Source organism: Pieris napi, chromosome 19 (assembly GCF_905475465.1).
Source record: "Pieris napi chromosome 19, ilPieNapi1.2, whole genome shotgun sequence".
Lineage (NCBI taxonomy): Eukaryota > Metazoa > Arthropoda > Insecta > Lepidoptera > Pieridae > Pieris > Pieris napi.
The window spans coordinates 5,390,294-5,415,053 of record NC_062252.1 but is presented as its reverse complement, the minus strand read 5'-3'; the positions used below and the strand labels follow the sequence as shown (position 1 = coordinate 5,415,053).

General features: G+C 33.2%; 1 protein-coding gene and 1 long non-coding RNA gene across 2 annotated transcripts; one reads left to right on the top strand and one right to left on the bottom strand.

The window, feature by feature from the left end:
• The first annotated feature begins 205 nt into the window (after positions 1-205).
• Positions 206-1,084, top strand: LOC125059264. Its single transcript, XR_007118628.1, has 2 exons — positions 206-473; positions 793-1,084. It is a non-coding gene; the product is annotated as an uncharacterized LOC125059264 (long non-coding RNA).
• Positions 1,085-16,764: 15,680 nt separating this feature from the next.
• On the bottom strand, positions 16,765-23,924 carry LOC125059288 (membrane-associated progesterone receptor component 1-like). The gene is made up of 3 exons (XM_047663656.1): positions 23,592-23,924; positions 18,596-18,745; positions 16,765-16,934 (listed from the first exon to the last, which is right to left on the bottom strand). Exons 1-3 carry the CDS (start codon positions 23,917-23,919, stop codon positions 16,846-16,848), a joined length of 567 nt encoding a protein of 188 aa, XP_047519612.1. The 5' UTR covers positions 23,920-23,924; the 3' UTR covers positions 16,765-16,845.
• Between the last annotated feature and the right edge of the window lie 836 nt (positions 23,925-24,760).

Here is a 24,760-nt window from a genome sequence, read left to right as displayed (position 1 = left end):
ATAATAATAAAAAAAAATACTTGTTTCCGTATGATACAGACTAATAGTGGACTGCGCACTAGCTTCGAAAATCAATGAGAAACATACTGAAATAAAGTGTTAATAAAACATATAATAACAGAATATATTTAGATACCTTTTTGTCAAACGTATAAAGACGTTAGCGTGTATACTTTCAGTAGATAATATATTTGATTAAAAAATTAACGGGGATTTTTTCAATGAAAGTCAATAATATCAATATCTTAATCTAATAATTATGTTTACGGGAAATAACTGTTAAGATTATAAAAAAGTTTAAAAGATTAAAGATAACAAATGCAACCGATGAATGCATATAAATAGACACGAATTAGGAGAAATGGTATCAATTGAAAAATTTATTCAAGGAATAAACATCAAAATGAAATACTTTGCAATTTTCGCCCTTGTCTTTCTTGCATTTGCCGCCTTTGTGCAAAGTGCTCCAGCGGGTAAGTAAAATTTATTCCTTATCAAAGGTATAATATGTATTTACAAGATTATTTACTTACCTATTCACTTTTCAAAATTCATCAAGATTGTATACAAACCGAAAGAAAATAACTATAGTTTGTGACTCAAACGTGATTTGAAAGCACATTTAAATCACATATTAAATTGATGGTCAAACATCGTTATTTTATATTTTTAATTATATAAAAATCTACTCATGATATTTAATGGCATTTTTAGCTATACAGAGGATACACAGCTAAAAATGCCTGGAAAAATCTAAAATTTATTTACTTAAATTGTGACCTTTATTTTCAGACGTGGAAGTTCCATCGGATGGCGTATCTGAAGCGATTGAACTGTGGTCATCAAGCAGCGCTCGCGCAGGGGAATCACGCCGTCGTGTTTGTACCGCACAGCTTTGTCGCGCGGTCTGCAGTTCGTTGGGCTACCGCTGGTCCCGCTGCAATGCTCAAAGATACTGCATCTGCAGTCGTTGATCTATGACGCAATAAGATCAATCAGCATTATTTTTCTGCTTTATATTTTGATATTTTCGACTTTCGCTCTAAATAATATATACTGCAATAAATTATTAGTCAACAAATAATCCTTTGTTTTATTTGGTACGAAGTTATAATTCAGTCAGTTAGAAATTGATTAGCATACGCAGAAGAATTTTCTTCATTTCTGTTCCCTTTTTACTAAAAAGGGTTAAAACTCCAATTGCTTCAAAAATACTTGTTGACTTAGAAAATAACATCGAATAAAAATATGCAAAATATAAATAATATTTCAATTTATTAGATTACTAGCGCTGCGTGAGATTATTTTATGACATACAAGAAAATAAAAATAAATTAACGTGCTATTTTTGAGTATGGTATACACATTACACAAGTCAATTCAAATCAATCATATTAAATTTTAAAAAAACCTGCTTCTTGAATTCTTATACAGCAAGGATCTTGCAGTAGGTACCTAGTTGGAAATGATGTTCATAGAGATATTCGATATTATTCGTTAATATTAAAAAATAGTACAAATAAAAACAGCTATGTACACACACGTGACAAGAAAATCTGGCGACGTACAGTTGCAGGAGAGGCAATAGACGGCAATTGCAGAAGCCGAATAGACTTGGAGCCCGGTAAAATTTGAAGCTCAAGACCGAACGGAATAGAGTCTCAGTGGATGCCTTCTTCCCTGTTTCATATTATTAAAAAATATGCAACAAGACGTTTTTATTGAGCAATATTTAAGATTCAATATGCTGTCTATAAGGTTTGGCTTTTAGTGTGATATTGAGAAAAGAGACTTAGCACAAACTAAAACTAAACTAAACTGGGGCTGCGAAAGTGGAAACTTTTTATTATACGTATAGTAACAGTTCCTTCCAGTAAACATAATTATTAGATTAAGATAATGATATTATCTGTGCATATTTGATTGACTTTCATAAAAAAAAACCCGTTAATTTTTTACAAAGAAGGTACATATATTGTGTTATTTATGTTGTTAACTCTATATTTCAGCATGTTTGTCATATTTAAAGCTAGTGGGCAGTCCACTATTAGTGCACAACCGGAAACAGTTATTATCTTTTTACCGGTGTTTCAATCCAGGACGCCGTGGAGTCATACGTCGTGCCACTATAGCTTAATTTAAATAAGTTAGAGTATTTTATCTACAGAACTGTTACAGAGAAATAATAATTATATACAAACTTGACGGCAAGAAGACGGTATATTATACAAATAATTATGACAATGAAAAGAGATACAATATAACAATATTTTTTTTTAATTTATTTCTTAATGAAGCAGTAGAGGAGTGCAAATACAGGTAAATATCAATGTTAACATCAAGTAATAGAAGTGTAATAACATTGTTAAATGCTTATATGAATAAAATATTAAACTGATCTATGTCATTTTCATCAGTACATAATTTAATAATCAAAAGTAAGCTCGTAAAAATAAAATCAGTGAAAATAATATATATGACAAATCATTATCCCGCGAGGCGTGCAAAAAAGAAAATCCAAGTGGAAAATATTTTAATACGAATTTTTAGCAATCCATCGAGCGATCGCCATCGGGAAATTTTCATATGAAAAATTTCCCGTGTACAAATATTCAAATCGAGTAGGACACGCTGAAATGGGCTTTTGAATTCAGTTCGGTTTCCAGTTAGGCTTGTTAGTATGAATATAAGGACGTGGTTATATTTACGACATTTTTGTTGAGAAATGCGGAAGAAAAATGGGAAAATTAGGCTGATTGTGAGTCAAAGCTAGGTCACTGAAGAAATTTAATGTATCCAATCTTGCTGCTTGCTTTGGTTAAAAAAACATGCATTCTTTTTAGGTTTGAATTGAAAGCCATGAATTATGTTATATTGGAATACTCTGTTTTGTAGAATGAAATAACATACCTGACTCAATATCGATTTAAAAAGTTTTTTTTCAGTTAAGAGTGGACGAAACTCATACTCACCTCTTACCTCCAATAACTATTAAATATTATTCTAATTTCAGGAGTTAATTTATTATGTTTATTAAAATCGTACCGTATACATATAATACAGTCAAGTTGGAAACTCTACGGGTTTTTAAGTCAAACCTAACAAAAGCCAAGTTTACTCAAGAAAGTTGACAACTTATCTTAAGTCAATTTAAAATAAGCGTGTGGGTATGTTTGGTGAAGTAAGGTAATTTAAGGTTTGAGTAAAACTGTCAAAAGTTAAATTATTTAAACATCTTACTTAATCGAAAATAATTTCATACAAAAAGCGAAAATTTGTTCTTCGTATGTTTCTTGGTAACCGGTAAACACAATAATTACATCAGTGTTTGAGCGAGCGTCTAGTGGCTTGAGCGTGCGTATTTCAATCCTGAGGTCGTGTTTTCGACTCACGGCTGTACACCAATTTATCTTTCTAAGTGCGCATTGAACACTCACTCGTACGGTAGAGGAAAAAATGGTTAAATAACCGGTATGTTTTAGAGCCAAAACATCAACTTCTGTGCGTGACACTCGCCGGCCCAACCTACTAATTTTTTTTTCACCACTGTTTTTTTTATAAATAGTCACACTATCATTAACCTCAACTAAGATATTAGAGATTCGTTCAAATTTGCAATCTGCTTGCAATACACTGAGATCTATGTTTATGTTTTTTTTAGTCTGTTTTTTTATATAAATAGGGGGGCAAACGAGCTTGCGGAACGTCCAAAAAGGGTAGTCATCGCAGCCCATAGTAACCCATTTTTAGTGGGTGCGTTGCCGGCCTTTGAGGGAGGAGTACACTCGATTTTTAAACATTTGGAGGTCGTATCCCTGAGGGAAGACCCCCACCGGAAGTCGATTCCACAGTTGTAAGACTTAATACATAATCACAAAGTACATGACCACAAGAACAAAGTCACAGGCAAAATTAGTAACAATTCATAAACAAAACTAATCAGGCAGATACTTGACAACCACAATGTTGGGCTAAATATAAAGCTCTTAATTGTACCATTGCAAACACAATTTGTAAACGAAATCAGTTTGAATTTGTCTCTTGTAAGGATATTAGTATTCATAGAAACTCGTTTAAACATCCGAGACAAGAAAATCATTTGCAATTAAAACTTGCATAGTGAAGTTTAATAAGAAGCAAGAGAAAAGTTTCGTGAGCAGTTGTTTTGCATACATTTTAACTAGTTAAAAATTCTTGTAAGAATATTTAGTTACTCTGTTCCACGGACCGTTATATTTATTTATAATAAAGATAGAAATAAAATAATTCACACTTTTAAATAGAACTTCTTCGACTAACGATGTTGTAAAAAAGCTTTTCTGTCCGTTATACTGATTTAATAGTACTCGCGCAAATGAAGGGTAAATAGTAATTACTTTATGTACTATGTGTTTGTTTTATTTACAATTATTGTATTAATTAATAATATTTGTATCTCCTTGCTACAACTCTTTTTTTTTTTTTATTGATAAAAAGCTTGCCAACGCTCGGCACACTGATTTATTGGTAAAAACAAACACAAAATACAATTTTTAATGTGACAAGCACTTAAAGGTAAACGACATACATGTAGAGATCATACAAATATGAATCAAAACAATTATTAAACAAAACAAACATTACAAAAAAAACAATTACTAATCAAATAAGTTCAGATTACAAAAAAACTAAACAAAAATCGATTTTATAGTGTGAGGGGAGCAACTATGGATATCCGGTCCTATTTCTCTTATTCTTAAGCTTTATTGTAAATTATATATTGTAGAGATATTTCACTAATTTTCACAAAGCATGTGAGTACTTTATCATATAGCTTAAACGTATATAAATGACGGGAGTAGAATCAATACAATAACATTTTAATTAAAACTCTATTGAAAACCACTACTTCCGCTTCCGCAACTGGAGTATAAATTAACATCAAGGGTTACAAATTAAATTAGGTGAGTGTACAAACGAGGTGTGTTCAATGAGAACGGCGCCTAACGTGTTACGATTCAGTGGTGCCGCGCGAGTTTTATGGTACGGTTTCTTTGAATAATGGAGTAGACGACGCGTGGAGATTGATGCACCTTAAGTGATGGGATGTAGCGTACTTCTACTACAGTCCGCACTACTCAGCCTGGAGCGTTTTTTAAGATAGCCATTGTTGTGTCAATAACAGGCGCAAAATCACATGCTAAAGAAAAAAGATACGAAAATTTTATGCCATATTAATAGACGTGTAACTCAAAAAATGTGCAAAACTGATATTGTCATTTAAATTAAGTTCCGTAAGCGTTTAATACTTTAATAAGATCATGATAGCTACTTTATTATAATTTTGACTCCGTCTCTGACGTGTTTTATCTATTCTATATAAGTATATATACTTTTTTATTAATTAATTTTAATCAAATCATTAACAAGCTTGTAATGAGTCTTATCGTTAAGCAAAACTTTATTTTACATCTCTGCCTTGCGATTCTGTAACTCACTTTTCGAACTCTCACAGCGGTTTTCGCGCTCAAATCAGTCGTGAAGCAGTCATTTTCCAATTTTCATTCTGATAAACAATAAACTACAAGCTCCCTCCGCTTGTCAAGACGTAATGTGAAATTGCTGAATATACACCATGAGATTCGTAAAATTAAGTGAGTGACGAAGGGAGCGTTGTTAGTGCGAGGTGAACTCACGGATTAACAGAATCGCACGGCTGCCTTGCGATACTGTAACTCACTTTTCGAACTCTCACAGCGGTTTTCGCAGCGGCGGTCGCGCTCAAATCAGTCGTGAAGCAGTCATTTTATGATTTGGCATTCTGATAAGGAGGGAGCTTGTAGTTTATTGTTTATTAGAATGCCAAATCGTAAAACGACGGCTTTACCACTGATTTGAGCGCGACCGCCGTTGTGAAAACCGCTGTGTGAGTTACAGAATCGCAAGGCTGTATTCGTAGTTAGTTTTTAAGCAAATTCCTTACATGACAATATGTAAAATTATTAACACTCGACTATATTTTTTTTTGTTTTTTTATATTCGGGGTTTGATATGGAATTGAATTTTAACGCGCCATTCTAAAACTTGAACCAATACAAAAACCGTCCATATACAATTTGATGTAAAATATCTGAGGATAAATCGCTTGTTAGAGTAACTATCAGTGAAATTGTCTGAGTTAAGTAAAGTTGAATTAAAGCGGTTTTTCGTGATGCAGGCTTGCATTTACTCAGCCAAGTTAATCATAACATAGGTTTTGGAGTTTCGTTCCTCACGGTTTGACGAAATGTATTAAATCTATATCTATGATAAAATACTTAAAAATATACTTATACGGAATAAATTAGTGACAAAATAATCGTGTACATTGTAAACATTAAACGACTGATAACGTACCTGGTTTGTTGGTATAGTTCTAAACATAGAAATAATTTTACATGTTTTATCATAAGTTAAGTTTTGTATACTTAATCACTCGCGTACAACAAGAGTATAAATTAATACTAACTTTTTAAATCCTGTCCTTATGTTGAAAAAAGTGCCTACGTCTGGCTATACTCTCGCGGCGTAACTTCGACGATCGACACGCTTATAAAGCTAAGAAAACCTGAGTGAGCAAAATGTGCAGCCTTGGCTCGTACAAGAGCTGTCAAAACCTGAAGTCATCATTAGGATGAACTCAATACTAGAAAATTGCCTTCGTTATGAATGATTTATTTATACTTGATACAATGACTTTAATACTATTTGTACTATTTAATACAGTAGCTATACACACGGCAATAGTTTTGTGATAATTAGCAATAAAGAATGAAGAATTTCTAAACAAAATATAACAAATACGATATTACTTTGAAACCTCATATTATCTATACAATAGCAACAGATTGATGTCATTACGAAGGAAAATATTAATCAGAGTAGTTTTTCTTTACAAGGGCGGCCATTCTACGTGCCTCACGTAATCCGTCTCAATCAAGATAGGGTTGCTGCCTCCGAAATTTGACCGTGTTAGGGCAATGAATCGTTCCGGTTTCTACTTTCCTAATTACTTCTTCTGACAGAATTAAGCTGAAATTATACTTCAACTAATAATAACTTAAACTTATACTATCAGGCTCACAATAGGCGTAGATCTGGAGCAAAAATACTAATTGAATTATGTCACTTGATATAATGGGTACAATAAAACAACAGGTATAGATTAAATACAAAGATTTTTAACCGACTACACGCTAAAAACGTAATTATTACTCTTTTTTTAAGGAGAATCAAATAGAATCAGACCCCCTTCGTATTCTCGGGTAAGACTGCAATCATATAGAACATAGTCGGAGGTCAGAATCAAACAAAATCGATTTTAATGAAAAAGTATAATAATGAACAGGTAGATGTTGTACCTATTCAATCAAATACAACCAGATCCCCTTCGTATTCTCGGGCAAGTCTGCAATCGTATAGAAAATAGTCGGAGGTCAGAATCAAACAAAATCGATTTTAATGAAAAAGTATAATAATGAACAGGTAGATGTTGTACCTATTCAATCAAATACAATCAGATCCCCTTCGTATTCTCGGGCAAGACTGCAATCGTATAGAACATAGTCGGAGTTCGGAATCAAACAAAATCGATTTTAATGAAAAAGTATAATAATCAACAAGTAGAATTTGTACTTATTCACTCAGGTTTAGATCTTGAATATAGAATATAGAATCGTATTTTAGAATCGTCGACGACCAGTCAATCTCCGTGCGGCTTGATACCTTGGCGTTGCTTAGAGATGTGGGGTCTCTCTGCATCTTCTACCGCATTTACCATGGAGAGTGTTCAGAGGAGTTGTTCGGATTAATACCTGCAGCTGAGTTTCATCATCGGACGTCGAGGCAGAATACGAAATTCCACCTGTATCACCTCGACGTCCGCCGTTCCACAACTGAGCGTTTTTCAAGGCAGTTTTTGCCGCGCACCACCACTATGTGGAACCAGCTGCCCACTGAAGTATTTCCGAACCAATTCGACTTAGGGTCCTTCAAGAAAAGAGCTTACCAATTCTTAAAAGGCCAGCAACGCACTCGCGAGCCCTCTGGCATTGAGAGTGTCCATGGGCGGCGGTATCACTTAACACCAGGTGAGCCTCCTGCCCGTTTGCCCCCCGTTCTATATAAAAAAAAAAATAATGACATAAAGTATACAGTATATTGTATCGTTAATTACTACTACTGCTGTTTACGTTTGATTTGTAACCTGAATTCCGAAATTCTATTTGTTTTTAATTGTAAAGTTCGATGATAATTTCATGTTGGCTGTGGTCAGGTTTGGTTTAAGCGTAATTAAAAACGAAACGGAAAGCGCATACTTGCTGGGACTAATCATGAGACTCGTTCCGGACAATTATTACCGCTGCCGGAAACATAACCTTTTTGCTGTGCGTTCGGCTCGCACTGTCAATACATTTCTCGAGTTTTCACCGGTGAGGTTTCAGCGTTTGGGGGTAGTATACTGTGATTTGAGAGTATATTTGGAGGGGATAAGAGGATAGCATTTACTGTCAATTTTGTAAATAACTTAATTGTATTTTGTTTTGGTATTATGTTGTTTTTAGTCTGAGTTTGGCCATAGGCTGTAAGTAAATAAATAAATCTAAACACCAATTTTGAAAACGCTTGGTCCTACTCCTAATACTAGTAATCATTGCTACGATTCGTAGATTCTATAAACTGAGCATTGAACGTCAAATGTTTCGCTGTATTTTATATTAATACTAGCTGACCGGGCAAACGTCGTTTTGCCATGTATATCATTTATAATAAAAAAATAGGCGTTGATCGTAGAGGGGTGAAAGTTAGGGGTTGTATATATTTTTTAATGCTGTATCATAAAAAAAAACAGAAAAAATATCTAAATATATATTTTTTATTTTTAGATATTTTTTCTGTTTTTTTTTGTGGACTACCCTTAAAATTACTACCCTTAATTTAAGGGTGGACTACCCATAAAATTTAGGGAGAAGAAAAGTAGATGTTGTCCGATTCTCAGACATACCCAATATGCGCACAAAATTTCATGAGAATCGGTCGAGCCGTTTCGGAGGAGTTTAACCACAAACACCGCGACACGAGAATTTTATATATTAGATTTGCAATGATGATGATGAAAATCATTTACTTAAAAACATAAGAGCTTGAACTAATTAAATAGAAAGATTGAAGAAAAATGCTAATAAAATAAACGAGTTTTCTTCCAATTCTTCGTTTTAGTATTTGGCACAGCGCCGTAGCAGGAATGCCAAATATATTATCTCGCGGTTAAATATCGGTTGTACAAACTCCTGGTATGGAGCAGTTACTGTTCAGCAATTTATCGTCCTAAACAATCGTTTGTATCAATTTGCCTGAGCTCATCGCAAATCAATGAATTCTCTATGGGAATATAACTGTTATTTGTAACAGTTATTGCAACTGTTATTTATGTAATGTTCCTGTAATTTCGGGGTGTAATTATGAGGAAAATGAAATACGTTGTCGAAATAATATGAGTGGAGTAAATAGCAGATGCAGTAAAAGTTTCGTGTCACACATCATTCAGTATTGTCTTAAAATTACCCGTTTGTTTCAAGTTGCAGAATTCTAGTTTTTATTATAGAACAGTGGGCATACGGGCAGGAGGCTCATCTGATGTTATGTGATACCGCCGCCCATGGACACACTGAATGCCAGAGGACACGCGAGTGCGTTGCTGGCCTTTTAAGAATTGGTACGCTCTTTTCTAGTGCTTTGAAAGTGTGTCAATTTTAAAACAAAATAATATGTACTAACCAGCGTGTAAGGCTTATTCATAAAAACTTAATAACTCTTTTCTGTTTTTATACACACCGTGATGAATGAAACGATATAGATCATACAAAGTACCTATTTTTATTTTTTAGATTGGTGCGTCAATAAATTAAGAGAATCCACAAAAGAAAGTCCACAAATGTGTCTAGCTATTGTCCCAGTTTCTATCTCCTACCATATACGTATTGTATGTAATATTTTAAAATAAAAGTAACAATCATAACTTAAAATAACAATACGAAATGTTAAGAGTTACATGTCCCAAAATAATTTCCTCTTCAGACAATTTACTTAACACAAAAAACCTTATCGTGTTTCGATATTAGTACCTATTGCAATTTATTTTTTAGAAATCCATGTGTTTAAACAGAGAAATAACTTTATTCCTCACAAGAATATTTACGAAACATTAGTATTGTCTGACAAAATAATTTCACCTCAAAAATGTTTGTAAATGCGATGAGCAAATGCGGCGTCTGAGAAAATTGCAGTAACATCATAACGACCGCGCATTTGTCACTAAGAATAAAAGCGGAGTCACCACTATAATTTTAACATTTGCGACTGGCGTCGTTTCGACTAAGTAGCCTAGTAATATTACAATGTAGCGAATATATTTTTCAAATTAATAAATATTAAATTAATTATTTATTTACACGTTTTTGCGCAAGAATTAAATAATGATAATAACAATAAATAAATTTCTTGTTGCAACGGGCAACCATACTCTGCGATACTCTCTCGCTACTCAGCGAGGCTATCTCTTTCAGGCAACCATTATTAAAGAAAACAGAAAAAAATGCGAGAGTACGAAATATAGTTTATAAATAAAAATAATCAATTCTTAATAAAGACAACTAATAACTTATAAACTTACCAGAGTATAATAATAATAGTATTGTTAAAAATTCATAGAATCAATAATTGTTATGGGTAAGAACACCATAAATGAAACAGCTCCACAGAAGTATAATTATAAAAAAACATAGCCCATTGTAATAGCTCTCTTGGATAAAAAAATAGGCCTAAATCATTGTGTCATCCTAAGACCGCTAGAGTGCAATAAATTATAATATTTTTAATGAAATTTCTTTTCATATTTTAACGTGCACGGCTGCTTCTTGCTTAATTTGTATACTTAGTTCTTTTTATGTATACATTTTCATTATGTATCCATTGATTACTTTCTGGGACGCCTCGACAACCTTTTTTTTTATAAGTCTTTATCTTGCAATCAGTCAGCTAGACTATGAGCAGATGTATTGAGAGTTTTTAACCTCGACAACCTGTAAAGATGTTCATAATAAAGATATTTTCATTTTACTTTGAACTTTAAATGCAAACATTGCTTTCGGTTTAAAAACATAAAAATGCTTAATCTATACAAAATACGAAAAATAGTATAACCGGCTATTTATATACTGTATTTATTATAAGATTATTGATGCCTTGTTTTGTATTATGAATTAAAAAAATGACAACCAGGACTTTATTAACTAAACGTTACGTGGAATCGTCTGAAATATGAACTATATTACCTAAATCTCCCGAAAAAGACGAATTTCAGTATCCAAAGAGTTCTACATGTTTTGTAATGCCCCATGCATGCATACTTTGCTAAACCACGTAATTTTCATCAATTTACTACCTACATTGTAAATTCCAATTAATCTTGAATACTTCGTATATTGAAAATACTTCGACATCTTGAAATCATATAAGGTGCATGTTGTTCAGGAAACAATTCTTAACTAAACGTATTACGTTACTCGGCAAACTTTGGCAAAACCTCGAAGGATATACCAGAACTAATCACACAGTGTTTCTTTGATGTCAATTCAAGTGCACCTGCCAGTTAAATAAATTCCTTAACGAAACTCCAAGTACTCCAAACAAGGTGAAATACGATGTTAGAACCAATGACGTCTATTACTAAAGGCTCTCAGTTCCTACACTCCGATTTCAAAGGACTTTGTAATCTTGGGTCGCTCGAAGCAAATTGCTAGTGAAAACCACAAGGCGTCGTAACCTTCGCCTTGTTTTGGTTTAGGCTCCATTAAGTTCATGAGTGCGTGTCCCCTTAATATAAATAAGGCTTTTAAGGCAATTTAATTAAAGTTATATATTATAAAGGCAATAAATAAAAAAAATATGTTCACAATATAATAGAGTTCTCGTTGGTATTTTACCATCCGGTTGGCTAATAATTTGGTATTTTATTTTAAAAACAGACTACTTCAGATGGGTTTTAGAATTAAAGAGGTAAATTGTCCATTAGTCAAAAACCCTTCCTATAAGAATGCCGAATCGTTTGCTGTCTTAATCATGATGATGTTCACAGACCGAGGAATTATTAAAAATTGTTGAGTTGTAATCCTTGCGTTATCTCCTACCGTTTTTTTTAAATCTAAACTAGTAACTTCTTTTTGATCATTTTCTTTCTGCCTCGTAATTAGCTCTGCATATATTTATTAATTATTATCATTTAACCTTTTGATTGACTTTTAAATTTTTGTTTATACGTATTATTATTGTTATTTTTTCTTTAGATTTTACTTTATTTTATTTTAGTTATAGTAACGTGTTATTTTGAGTTTTTTTGTTAATTATTTTTGCATTTCTTATACTCTACCCTCTTTAGGTATTTCTTTTTCATTGTTTCACCTTAGGGTTGCCTGGAAGAAATCGCTTGTTAGCGATAAGGCCGCCCGTTGCCTTATAACTTTTGTAACCTGCTTTTTTATTTTTGTTAAGTATGTGTATGTTTTTGAATAAGGTAATAAAGTATAAATAAATAACTAAAATCAATTGTGAACTGTAACAAAGTCAACTGTAGGTATTAAAGTCTTTCGAGCTTTTATTCTTTGTGAAAATCTTCGTTTCAGCAGATTCCTAGCTGTTTCACAGATTTCTCCACGCTCAAAATGGACCAGCTCACAATGAGGTCTTAAGACTTAGTTCAGTGTGGCGTACTTGCTGTCTGCTCTTATAAGAACCTATTGCAACTTTACTTACAACAATGCACTTTGAGCTTGTTAAGCTGTCTAGTTTAAATGTTGTTGCAAAGGATTAAACTAATTTTGTTTTATATTGTATACGCTTTAGCGTGAATTATTAACGCATTGGAAATTATTATTTTGTTTCTCGTTAGCAAATTCCGGCACCTTTGCATCTGTTCTATACCAAAGTTCCGGAATTTGGTTTTCATTGAATTAGTTTAATAACTTCATTGAACTCACGCTAAGACCTATTGGGATTGCAATTGACATTTTTTCAGACTTAGTATAGATCCGGGATACTAGGAAACGTTTAGCCTTTGGTTTGATTTTGAGCGAGACAATTTTTGTTTCTGGTATTTGTGGCGGCGGATTGCTCAAATAAATATTAAATGAAATAAAGCAGCCGCTTATATAAAAATGAAAATTCTAAAAAAAAAAACGCGTGACCCTAGTGACATTAAATCTAAATACCTATATTTATTGGTATATGTGTGTGTCTGTGAGAGCGTCTGTACCATATACTTGACGTTTGATATTACATGGTATGTATTCCATTTTTATAAGACACGCTTTTGTTTTTACAAATATGTTAAGATTATGTGAAAAAACTGGTATTAGGCACAAATTATTTTTATCTCAGTGTTACGATAGTTTAGTGTTGCTATGAACACCAGTTATTAGAAATCTTTTTTCAGTTCATACTGTGTCCGTATGGTCATATCAAGTTTATCGTGACATATCTGCCTACGCGTCTATGATGAAGGCATAGTTCCAGCCTAGGGCGTCCCATCAATAACAATAACTTCACGCTCCATGCTTCATGTAACATTGAAAATACCTCCTACATGTACACCATCAAATTACTTAACTCTTCTATAAACATTTGGACAATAGAACTAATCAAACATGCAAATGTGGGAAGCCAGCCTTTGGGCCGGCATTATGCGAAACGGACCAGGCAACCAGGATTATGCGGTACGTGACAACGCTGGTTAATGGTTGACTAATTAGATGCACGCTGACTATTCAGCCACCTTTCCAACTGTCTCTTTTGAATGTATATTGAACGTATGAGAAGTGCGGTACTAATTGGACGATACTGTTGTCGGCAATAACCGAGTCATTAGCTTTTGCGTCTAAGCTCTGTACGTCGAAGCCATTAGATGAAGAATGTGATAAACAAGCGTGTTAAAAGAGACATGTTCCTTTAACTAGAAGTGAAAAACTATTACATTTTTGAAGAGTAGGAAGCTGGAGCTTTTCATCGCGGCAGACTCCAATGCACATCAGACGTTGTGGGGTACTGCTAATAACAGCGCTCAGGATATGCTTAATTTCATACTTGGCAATAATCTTATCAGAGAAATGTTGTGAACAATGGTTCACAACATTTAATAACGCACGTTCACAAACTATAATATATCTAAGAATGGTAAGCAGGCCTGTCATCTTATACAGGACTGCTTGAAGGGGAGCAACCTAGACCGCAACCGATAATAATGCCTCAGAGAATTGATTAGCTTAGATATACGATTTTAGATATACGAGTATGTGTGCCCTTTTGGCAAAGGCCTCCTCCAAAACTCGCCTTTCCCATCTGCACTGTGCCACTCTATGCCAATTACCACCTGCCTGAATCTGGGTTAAACACTTTCTAAATTGTTTCCTCTTTTACGTTATTTTTACCTACCTTGGGTACCAGTTTAATACTTTTAACTAAGTAACCATCAATAACGTTTTAACAATAAAAAAATAATAAGATTTATTAAGAGAACAGCTTTTGCTATTGTTTAAATTACATCGAACCGAGATCTAATTAAATCCGAAATGGCACAATGCTCCGTACATACGGAGATTTAATAAAATATTCGCGATGAAGCGAGCCGTAAAATGAAGTTCCTTCCATAGATTAGTAGAGCTTTTGTCGGAAAGCTAGGAAATCGCTAGGAAATTGCCAGCACTTGAGATGTGGTGCCTATATATCTGTTTTATTTTTATTATAAAGAGATTTTATGTGAAGATTATTAATTTCTTTGCTTGTATAAAATAAGATGACCACTCTTATTCAGATTTCTCGAAAAAACTTATAAAAATCTCAACAGTTTTAGCGGGAAGGTGCAGATGGTTTTTACTTTCTTTTGTTTTTTTTAAACAACCGACGCTCGTGATATGCAAGGTTTTTGGTCTTCTCTAACTTCCTATCTGTTATATGTATTGTATCAAAACATTTTTTCGTTCCTATGCGAATCTTACAAGCAATTTACGTTAAATCTATCTCATATGTACAAATTGCAGATATACAACAACAAATTTTTATACTAAGCCCTAAATAGTTAAAGAATGTTTCATCAACTAAATAAGAGACACTAATTGAGGCTTAGAATACGATTAGGTTAGTCAATCGTATTTCAGCAGTATTCTAGCAATTAACATGTGAAATCACTTTGCCGCGAAGCGATTACTTGATTACTAGTCCTATCGCGTCACAGCATAGGTGAGTGCACATCAGAATCCAGTTTGGCCTTCGTTTCACAAGAATTATAGTTGACGAAAATAGTTCATCTCGAAAAACTAGTGAAAACTAAACCTTATATCGTTGTTTTAAGGTATAGTCTAAAAGCAAAAGTTATAAAAATTTCATATTCGATATGTTTTTGTTTTTTTCTGATAGTAGTAAACGTTCACAAAACGGTTGCCAATCCTTCCTCCTTCTGAGGTTCTGAGCTAAAAATTGTTGATTATGTAAGGAATTCTTAAATAAAGGTAGATTTATTATATTAAAAAAAAATACAACACACTATTGCCAAATAAAAATGGCAGGAAAACAATAATTGTAAGTTTGGTTCTTTGATTTGTATATTTTTACCACTATTTTTCTGAAAGCGTAATCCTACTACTTTTAAATCGAATCAGTTTAATGTATAACTTATTCTTTAAAAAAATCTTATGTAAAGTTTCTGAATGTAATATTTTTTATCCGACAAGCTAGCTATTATGAAACTTATAATAACTAGCTGTTTTTCCCATTCAACAAAGAAAAGCAAATGGTGTAAACAGTTTCTAAGCTTCACAATTTATTTCAATATTCCATACTATTAAAAGTTTTACACCATTTTATACAATAAACAAATTTTTCAAGACGCTGACAATAATAATTATTTAATACTTTTATATGACATATTTCATTTACTGGGAAAAGAAAATTGCTAAGAGCAGTAGCAGCATATTATATTCATCGAGCAGCCTGATCCCTTGGTGTTACGTAGAGATGTTGGGAATCTTTGCATCTTCTACTGCATTATCCAAAAAGAGTGTACATAGGAGTTGTTCGGATTGTACCTCCAGCTGAGTTTCATCATGGAACGTCGAGGCAGAATATGAAATTCCACTCGTATCATCTTGATGTCCGTCGTTCCACAACTGAGCATTTTGTAAGTCGGTTTTGCCGCCCACCACCGCTATGTGTAACCAGCTATGCGTCGAGATTTTTCGGAACCTATACGGTTTAGAGAAAAGAGCGTACTAATTCTTAAAAGGCACCGTTAGTCCTCTGGCATTAAGTGTCTATGGGCGACGGTGTTACATAAAATCACGTGAGTCTCCTGTCCGTTTGCTCTATTAAAGTCAACACAGCGAAATATGACTACTGTATATGTCATACTTGGCGGTAAAACTCGACTCTTTCAATGTTTTAAGTGCACTGTAAACCGGCTTTAGCTGAGAGCGATTCCTTCTCCAAGCGACTCTAAGATACATAGCTGTAGTCTTAAAAATCTCTATGTAAATAACATATTCTTTTATATGTAAAGCAGCATTCCAACAGGTTAAGAAAGCGAAGTAACAAAAATCATTCACGCTGAACCAATGCAAACCACCACGGTTCATTGAGATTGGTGCTGCTGTGATACCTGAACCATAGTTTTATCTTAGCTTAAAGTATATAAAAGTCATATTCCAACAAACAATATAAATGGTTTATTTTACAATACAAACAATATAACATTACCCAAATAATATCACAATTATAATTAAACTACTGTGATTTCTTGTCGTCAGTCTCTTCGTCGTAATTGGTTGGTGTTTCACCTGGCTTCAATAGTTTTCCAACTATGTGATACTTTTCTGAAAATAATATATTTTTATTAATTTCATCCCTTATGAGCAGAGATTAGCGCCCCAGCGGGTTAGTCGGGAACGCATCGTTTGATGACGTGATTAGAAAAACAGAAGGCTACTCATTGTACTATTCTACAAAAATTCCATAAATCCCAAGCAGAAATAAACGGGCTTCCAGCTCTTCGTATATTTACAAAAATCGGTCCTTTATATGGTCGGTTTTATGTGTATAAAAATAGCATTTGACTTCATAACTATACAATCACTGACTGTCATTCTTATCACTATATCGGGACCATACGTAGTTGGTCATTATCGTAAAACGTAAAATTGATCACGATCTGATAAACATATATATTTGTATTTAAACTATTAAAGTGTTTAAGCAAATAGGCATTGGTGTATTTATATTTTTGGGTCTGAAGAAGGATCTCTGAACTATATGAACTGAACTATATTTTCTTTCACTGACCCAATTCTTAACTATGCAAATAGAAATAAGAGTCGCGCAGCTTTCGCTACTCAGGTTTTTATAGTAAATTGTGAATTTGTGGCCCCTTAACAAAGGAGTTCACTCACGCTTAATACGGTCTCCGAAACGACCGAATATTCTTTAACGTTAAATATCCTATCGTTAGTGTTGGCCTAGTGGCTTCAGCGAGCGACTCTAATACCTGAGGTCGTAGGTTCGATCCCCAGCTGTACACCAATGGACTTTCTTTCTATGTGCGCATTTAACATTTGCTCGAACGGTGAAGGAAAACATCGTGAGGAAACCGACATGTCTTAGACCCAAAAAGTCGACGGCGTGTGTCAGGCACTGGAGGCTGATCACCTACTTGCCTATTAGATTTAAAAATGAACAGATTCAGAAATCTGAGGCCAAGACCTAAAGAGGTTGTAGCGCCACTGATTAATTTATTTTTTACGTATCCTACGTTATGGTTATTAAGTTACATAACTATAGCATTGGCTTTGAGCTGTTAGGGTAGTAGTATAGTTATAATTATAAGTAAATAAATGAATTCGCCAGAGAGGTTAGAAATTCTGTAGGTTATCCGTTGTAGTAATAATTTTTAAAGTCTCGTCTGTATGAGATCTTTCACAAGTATAGTAGTAACAGTTTCTAGAATATTGCAACGCATATATTACTCATCTTTAAAGTTAGTTGTGGTATTTGTGGAAGTTTTACTTAAAATGTATTATAAGTTTTATCTTGACTCATTTAATAAAAAAACGTTAATTAATTAAAGAAGATTGTAAAGTAATTACGAAGTGGCAGGTAAATAATAAAAGCTATTCTTGATATGGGTATTACATATTTCGTACAAAAACTTAGGTTTTAAAACAAGAAACGTATTTTAATCCTTTATTCATTCGAAAGGCCGGTGCCCAATTATATGTATATATATTGGAAGTATGTATAATTAAAAGATTTATAATACTTCTTATTCAAAAATTACATTACCATAATTTTGCATACGTTTATTGTATTATATCATGATGTATTATCTCCTGTCATTGTTATAATTGCCAAAATTGTTGAACATTTTCATAATAAGAACCTTAACTTTATATGCTTAATATTCCTTAACCCAAACGTTGATTTTAAGAGTTGTTTGATGATTAGATGTCTGACTTTTGAATGTAAAGTAATTCTATATTACCCCTGAACTGGTCTTCCCATTCCTTTGCTGATGCTATTTCGTCAGCTCCCAGATCGCTGATATCATCGTATTCGTTATCGGATGCAGCTACCTGGCCAGTAGCGAGACCACGTGTGGCATCACGTCCCGCAAACGCAGAATATGGACCTCCTGAAAAATAACAAAGCATATTTAACAACCTGTACGTAGGTACTTCTAATAAATAAATTATACAATGTCGTGTACTTAAAAAAAAGGGTGCGTGTACTTAAGTACGCGCGTAAGAAGTTATACTTTTATTACAGTTAAATAATCAAAGACTGGAAAAGGAGTCATTATAGTCAATAAAGTTCAGTTTACATTTAAAAAATTAAATAAATAAATATTTATTATTATTCTCTTACATTAAGTGTAACATAAATTCTATTATTATTCGAATGTTGTTTTTAAATTATGTCCAATTCCGTAGCGTCTTCCGTGGGCAACTTCATTCTGTTAATTTTGTGTCCCTCGCCAATTTTTCATAACGCGCCTAAAGAAGTATAACTTCAATAGCTACTTTGAATTATTTTCCTCATTTAGTTGTCCAAGAATATATTTTAAAGATTTTCTTGATATTGTGTGAATAAAATGTTTGCATAGTAGTCCAGGCGCTAGAGGTAGTAGAGTATCAAAGAACTTTCAGTAGAACTTTCAAAGATTTAGTTTTTTGTAAATTCTGATCTTAATCAGCAAAATTCATTTTTTTTAAATCGTAAGTACAATACAAACTCTTCATCTTGGCCGTATTTTATTGATTTAATATCTATGGTGCTTAACTTCCTGTCACGCAAGAAGTTTTTCTCATTTTAGTATTTATAATGAGTTTAGTATTTATTGGCTTTGCTTGATGGCTTCGTGGATAGATAAGCCAATTCAATTGTTTTGTAGTTATCTAAGTTACAATGCTAATATGAAAATGAACATTTGATTAAATCATATATGATTATTTTGTGCATAGCGAGATATAGACTTCTGAGTTACCATGTTATCTGTGTTAATTTTAAATTGATTTTAACTAAAATTCGTATGGCCCTTTTATAAAAAGTGCTAGAACATATATATTATATACTCCAAATTTTTTGATTATTATAATTAAACCATCAAGAAAATGTTATGAACCCGAACTTTTAGGAATGATAACAACAGCGAACCTACATTGCTGGCATACAAAATAAATTAATGTATAACTCATTTTTCTTAACGTAAAGTAAGAACGATTTTTTCCAACTTATATACTGAAATATATTTCGCTTGTTATAGGGAAATTATTAGTTAGTTAGTTTAGTATACCAGTGGCACTACAACCTTTTAGGTCTGGGCCTCAGATTTCTGTATCTGTTTCGTGATCATTTGTTCTCCTAAAAGGTAAGTGTTTTGGGTCTAAGCCATGCCGTAGCGTCACGATGTTAATACGAACTCAAACTCAAACTCAAACTCAAAATATCTTTATTCAAGTGGGTAACCAAGTACACTTTTGAATCGTCAAGTTAAATTAATCGTAAATTTACATTTACGAGTGTTAAATGCGCACAGAAAGTTCATTGATGCACAGCCGGGTGGGATTAGATATAAACTACTACCTCAGGGATGAGAGACGTAGGCTACAACTATAGGCCAACACTGCTCATTGTATTAATTGAGGCAAGCATTTTAAGCAGCAAGCAACCTGTATGTTGTACTATTTTTTGATGTTTTAGTTACTTAAGCAACACATTCTGGAATGCGTCTGGTATCAGTGAGTAAATATAACTCGACTTTGACCCCACTTGACGAAGTTGTGCGAGAGGGACAGCACTAGTTAGCAATGAGTTTTGAGTTTACGTAATATTAATTGAGTTTAATGTTTTATAGTACGAGAGTCAATAACTTGGAAATTTAAACAGTGCTATCAAACTAACTAAATATTTAATATACAAATAATATATATTTTCTAAAGAATGAAGATATACTTATTATCGATGTGCATAGAAAATATTGGGTATATACCTAGATATGATATGACATTATGATACATAATCTAGAAGTACGTAAATATATAATATGTGCATGAGGTATGTGAGCAGTCTTAATATATTTTCGTCTATTTATTTCTCTAAATAAAGTGTTCCCTAACATTGGACCAAGGTCAGATGAAAACACTGAATAATTTAAAAGTTTTTATTATATTTTTGCTACAAGGATAAATTAAATTGCCGTAATTATTAACTTTATAATGTAGTTAAGTTAAAAATATTAAAGCCATGTCAATATACCTTAAAATTATAATATAATTTATGATAACAAAGTCGGTTAAAAAGTATGATAAAAAAAGTGTAGATTATCAATTGAAATCTCCTCTCAGATTAGACGTGTTTAAACAAAAATTCGTAGATAATATAAACTGGTGTATATAGTTCTGGAAGAAAGTTCCATCATCGGTCTTTCCAGACAATTTCATGCATTATATATTATTGTAGTTTGTATGTATAAAGAATACTCTATAGTCTATGGAGTTATGATACAAACATTCTATTTGGATAAAACCTGTATTAAACACCGGTTTATTCGTATCGGCTTACGCTAGTCCAAAGCCCTTCCGCGCAAGAGAAACAATTTTGTGCAAATTTGAATAGGTTTTGAAAACAATTGAATAGTTGTTTTCCTCATTCACTTTCTCATTCATATGTTGTATATAGATAATGATAACAAACAAGATATAAGATAAAGTTTATTTATTATAAATCATTACTAAACATACAAAAACATTTAATGTTACTGAAATTGTTTTAAAAATAGATGACAAATGTAAACAATATTTGATGACGTATAATAATAGTCGTAGTTACTTAATTATTATTATTAAAAATTCAAGGAAACATTTATATTACTACCAAACATCTACGGTTTTAATGAATATGTTTTAATATTCGTTTTAATACACTTCGGCAGTTTTAAATTTAACCGCGTCGGTAAGAATCACCTGGCTGCTTCAGATCCAGCTTGATTAGCAAAGTTCTGGAGTAAAATTAAACCCTCTATTCTTCCTGTGCAATAGCTTTACCAATCCCGACGTTTTTGTATGCATAGTTCCCACAATATCGGTTCGGATCAAACTGCGGACCTTGGGGTCGCGTAGTACAAAAACTCTTTATTTTAGATTATTTATTTTTTAGATTAAGATTCTACACGTTAGTCAGTGGCGTAACAATAGGGTGGCAGGGCTGGCAAAATGCCACGAGCCCCCGACCCAAGAGAGAGGCCCTGCCCAAGAGATATGATGGTTTATGGATGAATGTGAAGTCTCCAATTCGCATTGGGCTAGCGTGGAGACTATAGACCATTCCCTCTCGCCTTAGAGAGGAGTCCTATGGCCATTAGCGGGCCATATACGACGTGTAATTGAGTACGCTGAAAATCTCGAAGTTTATTAGAGAACTGAGTACAACGTGACGATTTTTACTGATAGGGCCCTATCAAAAGAATTTGCCACGGGCCCCAGAGTATAGGTAATGTATTGATAACATAACTATCATATCTGCTCCTGTTTAAGATATTAAGATCATATCTTAAAGCCGCGTCCAACGCAAATTAAAGTAAAAATTTTCTATCAACAATTATTATCAAAGGTCCATGTCAAGCAATGACTTGCTATATTTTTGACAACGCATCATTAGTCAACAATTTTCCACTCTATCAGTTTTTGTTCAACTGTCTAAATAATAATGATAAATGCAATTTTAATAAGTGTTTTTTAACGGTTCTAACCACAAACGTTTGGTTAAAGAATGTTTTGTCACGTTCATTTAATCCCAAAGTGCGTAACTTTGGAATTTAAAGGATAAAACATTCAAATGCGTAGTGTACATTGAAGGGGACGATTACGAAGAAATATCTGCAATGTTAAACGTAGGGCGAATAAAGTCGTGTTTTGTTTTTAATCTGTAAACGGCGTCTCTAGTGCAATAACAACTCGAGGTATGGTGTGTTACAGATACGTACGAGGTGTTAAAGTAAATAAAAGACGAAAGGACGAACGTTTGATTCTGATTAGTCAATAGAATTCTCCAGTCCAAAAAGTATGTACGCGTACGTAAAAAATACGCGTTTAAATACTACATAATTCATCTTTATATTGCGTCCTTGTCCTTGGCCGTCCTTCGTTCCCCTTCACTCCCAGTTTCGTCTTTCCATTTGACCAACCACAATCAAACAAAACTTATATTCAAGGTGGAACAAACTTGTTTCTTTTGACTGAGGTGAAGTCTCTAACTCTCTAGGCACATACATGCATTTCAGTACATTTTTAAGTCTACATGTTAGGTATGTAAACAGAAATTCTAAAAGCAGACTTTATTTATGACTGATAATACATGTGTAATAAATGAATAGAAGTCTCTTATAGTTATAATTTATACGTTCTCGCGTCGGTTATTAAACTCAGGTCGCGCTATCCTGCGTTTAAAATACTTGTCATGCAATGTTAAACAAGTGACGTATTGTAAGTTGAATATTAATTATTACATAAGCGTGCATTTAACTTTTAACCACTGCTTAAAAATACTTTCTGTCTAATTTTCACGTTGCTTGATAGTTAATATGTTTCGGTCCGTTGGCAATAGGTACTTGGTAATTTAAAATGTAAAAATATTGAAATATAATTATTTTTATATAGTAAAGGAAATAACATCTAGAACATTCATGAAACCGGCATGTAATGTAAGACAAAGACAATGTATAATATGTAGGTATACACATCAGGTTTGTACTATACTTGCTAATACACTAAAATTCACAAGTCAATTTATATCCATCAACTGTAGTAAATAGGTCATTGAAATTGCTCTCGAATCTCGATTGCCACAAGTTTTTTAAGCGTAAAGTCTTATTAAATGACGAATAATGCGAAGAAACAGTAATAAACAAAATAGAGGTTATATTCTTAATTAACCTCAAACGTTGGTTTCGTAAGTCAGATGTAATAAGGAAAACAGCTTACCTGGTCCATAAAATCGTTTTCCCGCAGTTACATCAAATATAATGCTATTAACAGCTAATAACACTCTGCCATCTTCATTTGTGCCGTCGTATTTTTTCAACTCGGCAACTGTCATGTCTTTCCGTAGCTTGGGCATCGGCGGCGGGATATTCACCGGCTCGATTGTTTCGAATTGCGACCTTATGATCTTATACAAAAGGTACACAATGAAGAATATGAGCACTAGGTTAAGGGGGCTCGTTAATTCGTCCCAAAAACTAGATGTGTCCGTTTCGGCCATTTTGAGCGTGTGCGTTTTGCAAGCGGTTGAAGTGGACTGAGTTATCATGCGAAGGTCAACACGTATCGCGTTTGTATTGTCGAGTATCAACGTAGTCTGGGAGCTGACTAATAATTTAGAAAGGCTAATTTCTCTAATGAAATACTTTTTTTAACTCTTACCGGCTTTACTAGCTGATACTAGCTGAAATCATTTTTTTTTGAAATGTTAAAGTAAAAAGCAAAACACTTAAATACACGTAAATTTGTCCATAAAACTAGATTTATGTTATCCATTAAAGTTACACTATGAAATAAGTTCTCAATATACTAAAAAAACATCTCGCTTACTTAAACTAACATATGATGAACTAATGTCGTACAAGTTGGATTTTAAATAGGTATAGCGCAAGTACGATTTCTCATTAACATGTTGTAAGAGCGGTTTAGGATGTTTTTGACATATTTATATGCATGTTGTTATAATTATTCCATTAATTCTGTATAGATGAAACAGTCACGCTAAGCTCTTTTGCTAACGTTAACCTTGACCTTGTATAGCTGACGTATTTTTAATCCCCCCAAAGTAACAATAATTATTAAAATAAAAATATGAATTCTAAAACTCAGCAGTTCAAGGTCTAACCATCGGCAACCGTCAGTTGTTTCGACGCAAATGAATAATACATATAACAATTACTTTGTGATATCAGTATCGCAACCTAGCAATACATTTTGTGAGTAACAATATATTTTATATTTTCATAATGTATTTGTGTAAAAGGGGAAAATATATCTGTAAAATTATACTACCATAGACAAAGCCTTCGGGCTAGCCTATGATCGTAATTCTACCCTTTTAAGAATTGATACGATTGAAGGACCCTAAATCGGTTTGAAAATACCTTGAC

Bases quoted from the DNA above. Each gene is read 5' to 3' on its own strand.
- LOC125059288 (XM_047663656.1), bottom strand. From the start codon at position 23,919: ATGATAACTCAGTCCACTTCAACCGCTTGCAAAACGCACACGCTCAAA. The intron at 18,746-23,591 runs GTAAGCTGTTTT...GTTATTTTTCAG, and splicing joins AAAACGATTTTATGGACCAG to GAGGTCCATATTCTGCGTTT. The intron at 16,935-18,595 runs GTAATATAGAAT...TATTATTTTCAG, and splicing joins ATGGGAAGACCAGTTCAGGG to AAAAGTATCACATAGTTGGA.